The following is a 6,002-nucleotide window of genomic DNA, read 5'->3' on the forward strand; positions in this document are numbered from 1 at the left end:
CCCAAACCCATATGACTCGGTTCCATCTCAAACCCAAGCAAATCCCGCCCATCCCGCCCATTTTGCCACCTCTACTTCCAGGCAGGGAGGGTATTGTGTTGGATGGTAAAGCGAAGAATTGTAAGTAAGAGATCCGGAGTTCAACACTTCTCACTTACAGGGAAAAAAGGGGAGGGGGGGGGGGGGGGGAAGACGATAGATCGCAGTCTATTACCTTCTGGCAACCTAATAAACAAACCAAGCATTATTCATATTTCAACAGCTACTACACGAAAACAACTACAGATATTTAACGGATATTCGACTTTTCCAGAGAGGGTTTGTTGTCAAACTGTTACATTGTCCTTCACATTTGCACATCCTATTAATACATAGATCTTACAACAACAGTGTATGGAACTATAATTACTCCAAGGCTATAAAATCACACAGATGAAAAGCACCATGTCCATACGAAGTGCACACTAAAATTTGCAAAATCTAGGCAAAATTTCCGGTGAGCAAGATGACAAAAGAACGTAGAAGCTCACTTCCTTGTATCCAACGTATTTGTGCAAGGCAAATTACTGAATCTCTACCACCTTGCCAGTGATTTTTTTCATCCCATCCAAGCAAAAACTCTAGCCGAAAGGCAAAGATTTAAACAAAATTTCATTCTCTCCATACAGACCAACAACAAGAGAATAGACATTCAGAAAACATTGAAGTACCAGATCATGTACAGAGATGATAAATAAGCGCATTGTGTGTGTGTGTGTGAGAGAGAGAGAGAGAGAGAGAGCGGTGATGACACAGGAAAAGTTTTGTTTGGCACACAAGGATGGATAAATCTTCCTAGTAAAGCCTTAAAAAGTATTTTTCCCTAGTCAGACAGAAGGTGAAGACTGAATTCACTTTTGAGATGAACAAATTTTTAAAGCACAATCCAGGGCCGGGAGTCAGGGATGTGATAAAGTGCATCCCATCGTACTTTGTAATGCTAACTAGCTTATGCAAGCTCTTAGTATATAATACCTCTGTCTCATATCTTGGGAATATACTTGTTATTCTACACATGCTTTTCTAAGAAAAACTATCCGACATTAGGGCTATAAAACAAATAACACCACCATTAAATGGTAATCAGAGCTCATTTTAGATCACACCACATGCTGAAGACCATGTATCTTGACAGATAGACTTGCTATATCAGGTGGTTCAGTTTGAACGTCATCCTTTCCTTTACATTGTTAGTCAATGGCAAGGAAACTTAAAAATTTCAGTTCAACATGAGAAACTTAAAAATATGTCATCAATGATTGAGTACTTTCAGCACTTAAATGCATAAATGTGGATGAGTTCATATTTCACAATCGAATTTTGCCTTCAATTGGATAGAGGTAATATTAACTTAATATTTTCATGCAAGTAGATATTCGGCCTTAAGGTGCTCCCTCCAAATAAAGTTTGAGCCTATTCTCCCAAACTCAAGCATAGCACAAGCCTTAGAATTCAGAGTTCTTTTTGCTCATAGTCATCAACCTGCTAAAGTCAATGTGTATAATTCAGAGTTCTGCTTTGCCCTTTAGTCTACAAGTCATCAACTTGCAATACAAGTTGGTATCCAGCCTTAAGGTGTTCCCTCCAAATAAAGTTTGAGCCTATTCTCCCAACCACGAGCATATTAGAATTTAGAGTTCTGCTTGCCCTTTAATCTATGATTCATCAACTTGCCAAATTGTAGACCAAAAGCATATATCGAATTCAAGTCAATAAAGTCTAAAACACATTCCATGCATTAACTCTCAAAAGCCCATGCAGATATTATAATCCTTCAGGAACAATTCAACTATCAGCAGTGAAAGAACTCTGTGGTTACATCATAGTCAAGCACTCAACTAATTTGGTTAAAAGAAACAGAGTAGGAAAAATAAGCTCCAGTCCAACAATATAACATAACAAAAATAAATCTCATGAGATTAAATCCATTACTAATACAGACACATACCCCAGACACACACATGGGAGAGTGAGCGAGAAAAGAGTAGAGAGAGGACAGAAATTTCAGTACCTTACTCAGCAGCCCTCGCAGTCTATTTGACTTAAGGTATATATGCATAATTGACAATTCAGTTAAGAAATTATACCAAACCTGAAAGAATACAATGCAGATTTTGTCAATAGTTTTCAAAGGCCAATTATAAGCACCAGTTTACCTTGAATATTGTATCCATACCACTAAGAAAAGAGTCGTCCAAATAGAATGCCACTATAGACAATCGCGCCAAACCACTTATTGGATACAAATCTAGAGACAAAGAAGAGACAAACAAGTAAGTCATTAAGTCACAGCATTCGATTGCATAGGCCCAAAAAGAAAAGAACAAAAAAAAAACTCAATTATAAACTGCTACACATATAAAACACCTTCGTAAATCAATTGACTAAACAAAACTACTAAAATAAAATTGCAATATTACCATGCCCTGAAATCAGATTTACTCAAAAATTGAGGGAAGCAATTATCTTCTATTCCAAGAGGATATCAATGAATTTAAAGAACAAGAAGCAGCAGTTAAATGGTCAAACTTATAATTTAACAAACTAGATAACAAAACTCTATGGGTAACACGCACTTCTTGTTGCAATCTGCACGACATGACAAATCAACTGTCCGTATCTGCCAAGCTAAATGGCTCGATGCAGCAGCTAAAAATGCATAGTATGGCCATCCTGCTCCAAGAACAGTAAAAGAGAAAATGAGGCTGAGAGACAAAACAACTTATAACTCTATATAGGAAGAAAGGGGAGAGGGGAAGAGATGACATGTTATTGCCACTACAGGCCAACTGCAGAGTATGACTAAAAGGTGAATTTCTACCAATTTCAGCATTCAGTCCACTGAGGGCAAGACTGCCAATGCATGCAAGTCCAAATCCAGTAAGCCACTCTTTTGTTGAATCCCCAAACCTCAAGGCAGTCGATTTAACACCAACTTTAAGATCATCATCCTTATCCTGGAGAAGCAGTACTTAAATCATTACCATAGTATCAGGCAGCAACAAAAGCTATCCCTATATCATATCTAAAACCAATGAGACATAAAAAATATATACAAGGATAAAATATGAACACACCTGCCAGGTGACAAGTATCACAACTAGACTTCATAAAATATGTCTAAGTACCTGATGTGCATAAATTGTATCATACACAAGTGTCCAAAATACACCAGATGCATAAAGCGGCAGCACAACTGCGGGATCAAGACTCCCTCGAATAGCAGCCCAACCAAGTAGTGCTCCCCAGTTAAATGTTAAACCAAGATATGCCTGAGGCTGCAAAAATAGAGACACAATGTCAGATGACATTAAAAATTTTTGACACAAGCTCATTGCAGTACACACACACACATGCACGCACACGCGCACAGAGAGAGAGAGAGCAATCCTGACAACAAACAAAAAAGACTCAGATGCATACCCAAAATGTGAACCTTTTCATAAGGGGATACGAGAAGACCAATAATAAGGATGAAGCTCCTAAAATCTGGCTGCAAAAACAAGATACTACAGCAGATGAAAAAACAACTTTGTGAAGTCATGCATGATGAACACACACAATATAAGCAAGTGACATGAATTCAAACTAGAATTAAGAAAATCAAAGACAATAGAAAACTGTTGATATTCGAAAAGTTATTATTCACTTAAATGCGCAGATTCCCATTGTATAGGATTATTATAGCCCTTTGGAGCATCCAAATAGAGGATGAATGATATGAAACTCTGTTGGTTTCTAATAGTCAATTAACCGTCTTGTTTTGAACAGGAACTAATTCATGAGCCAAAGGTCCCCACCAAAGAGTAGAGCTAATCATTGCCTGTGGGCTAGGTATGCAGTTTGAACTTTATCCCATTCTTCAACCATGTAGTTCAAAGAAATATATAATCACTGAGACAACCTTTATCACTCTTGAAAGCATCCTTTATTCCCTAGTTATATCATAAATTATCCTCTTGAATTGTTTCACACAGAATCTTTTTTTTTTAAACGTGGCAGGTTCATTTTTACCTCTCCTCCTTCGCCTCCTCTCTCAAGTCTCAACAGTCTATGACTTGCAAAAGTTTGTAACTGGCTGATACTAATTAAATAACTTTCAAATGCAAAGTACACAACCTGAAATTATTGAGTTGAAGAAGAATCCCAAGGCCTAATAGCAGTTGAAAACCAAGAAAGCAAAGCCCTTGAAATGGCGTTAAAGCACCACTGGCAACTGGTCTCAACCTTGTCCGCTCTACCTGCACTATAACATGCTGGAAACTAAGGAACCGAGTTCGCGTGAGGAAGGGGAAAGTGCAGAAAACAATGACAATAGATGAAAAGATGCACAAAAGAACCTCAACTGTCAACAAAAAGAGATTTTTCAGCTGTTGATCCTCAAAAATCATGGTCACAAATGAAAATGACACTTCAACTATCCATCACATAGTGTTTGAAAGAAGCTAAAAGATGAGGATCAAAAGGCAGACAATAAAACCAAATAAACTGAATTTGTAAGGAGAAAAAACAAAGATGGAAAGAAACCCTCATTCCCAAACCATCAGCCTAACAATACCAAGTTCATTCCGAGCTACCCATATTGCGCTCTAAAGATTTATCAAGCCCTTATTCAATAACCAAAAGAGCAATGGAAGCTTAATGAAAACTATTCAAATTTCTTGAAAACAAAAACCATCAACTAATTTTGGACACAAAAGTTGCTAATCTTCAACTCAAATTCCTGCGTCGTACTAGAATAATATCGAACAACTTCTTAAATATTCACCACATAAAACGCAGTCCAAAGTCTGGCTGAGAAATGGGAGTTTAGCAACGAGTCACTAAACTAAATTCGAAGCTAACAAGTTTTTCTTTTTCTTTTTTTTTTTTTGAGAGAGAGAGAGAGAGCAAAACGAACATCAACAAATTCTCCATATATTCAACCAAATCATTGAACTTCTTGCAGATTAATAATCATCACCTTGGTATCGATATCCCGGTCAAGAAGATCATTAATAGTACAGCCGGCGCCGCGTAATAGTAAAGCTCCACAACCAAAAAGGGCCATCATTTTCACATCAGGAAGGCTTCCGGATTCTGCCGCCATTGTAATCGACCACATACAAGGCCAAGCTAACAGCCAGGTCCCTATCGGCTTATCCAGCCGTGCAAGGCGGGCGTATGGCCGGATTTTCTTGGGTAAATACAAATCAATCCATGATAATACTTCCAGCCCATTATTCTTACCACTATGCTTGTCATCATTCTCCTTCTTAGGGCTTGCTAGGGTTGAATAATGAAGTAATTGAACTAGGGTTTGGTTTTCGGGATAGAAACGAGTGCAAATGAAGTGTTTGTACGTGGAATTTGTGGGATCAAATGGGGTTAAACTGTTGGAAAATGAGGGAATTGACGGGTGCTGTGGAAACGCTTTGCCGGCGGAGGAGTGACCGGAAAGAGTGGCAGCGGCGGCGAGGCGACCATGGCGGTGGAGGGTGCCATATACTCGAGAGAAGCGCCGATACAGGGCCATCAGTCTGAGAGAGGAGGAAAGTGGAGGGTCTCGTCTGGTTGTTGGTTTTTGAATGCTTATTTACACTTAAACCCCGTAATTATGGGTGAAGTTGAACTTTTGGAGCTGAATTTTTTGTTATCCACATTTAGGAAGCTAATTAAATCCGGGTTATGGGTTTGGGTAAAGGCACAAATGAGTCAAGCTTAATTGAGTAGCTCGTGAGTTTGTTTGGTCGAAACTCGAGCTCGAACTCGCATTGACCGAATTTGAGCAAATTGAGATATTTGACAAGTCGAACTCGGGTTTAATATATAAATTTGAAAGCTCGTCGAGCTTAATCGAATTTCACATATATATGTTTTTTAATTTTTTATTTATTAATATAAAATATCTATTTTGTCCCATGTTTAAAATTATATAAAATATAAATTTATATTTCTTAAATTCGATTAGGCTTGATTGGACT

At 38.0% G+C, this 6,002-nt stretch overlaps 1 protein-coding gene across 2 annotated transcripts; it reads right to left on the reverse strand.

The window, feature by feature from the left end:
* Nucleotides 1-286: 286 nt before the first annotated feature.
* Nucleotides 287-5,600, reverse strand: LOC113742432 (4-hydroxybenzoate geranyltransferase 2). 2 transcript variants are annotated; one of them, XR_011813639.1, is made up of 9 exons: nt 5,003-5,599; nt 4,159-4,280; nt 3,463-3,532; nt 3,168-3,317; nt 2,861-2,996; nt 2,616-2,712; nt 2,216-2,287; nt 2,051-2,131; nt 287-620 (listed from the first exon to the last, which is right to left on the reverse strand). XR_011813639.1 is itself a non-coding variant. In XM_072047687.1 (8 exons), exons 1-7 carry the CDS (start codon nt 5,552-5,554, stop codon nt 2,218-2,220), a joined length of 1,197 nt encoding a protein of 398 aa, XP_071903788.1. In that variant the 5' UTR covers nt 5,555-5,600; the 3' UTR covers nt 287-620; nt 2,196-2,217. The 2 variants fall into 2 exon arrangements, 1 of the variants encoding a protein (XP_071903788.1); XM_072047687.1 differs by lacking the exon at nt 2,051-2,131 and having other exon boundaries at nt 2,196-2,287; nt 5,003-5,600.
* Between the last annotated feature and the right edge of the window lie 402 nt (nt 5,601-6,002).

This window comes from Coffea arabica, chromosome 4e, assembly GCF_036785885.1.
Source record: "Coffea arabica cultivar ET-39 chromosome 4e, Coffea Arabica ET-39 HiFi, whole genome shotgun sequence".
NCBI classification, from domain to species: Eukaryota; Viridiplantae; Streptophyta; class Magnoliopsida; order Gentianales; family Rubiaceae; genus Coffea; species Coffea arabica.

Excerpts from the sequence above, each read along its gene's own strand:
- LOC113742432 (XM_072047687.1), bottom strand. The coding sequence starts at position 5,554 with ATGGCCCTGTATCGGCGCTTCTCTCGAGTATATGGCACCCTCCACCGC. Across the intron at positions 4,281-5,002 it reads ACCGGGATATCGATACCAAG|GTAGAGCGGACAAGGTTGAG; the intron begins GTGATGATTATT and ends GTTATAGTGCAG. Across the intron at positions 3,533-4,158 it reads CTTCAACTCAATAATTTCAG|CCAGATTTTAGGAGCTTCAT; the intron begins GTTGTGTACTTT and ends TTGTTTTTGCAG.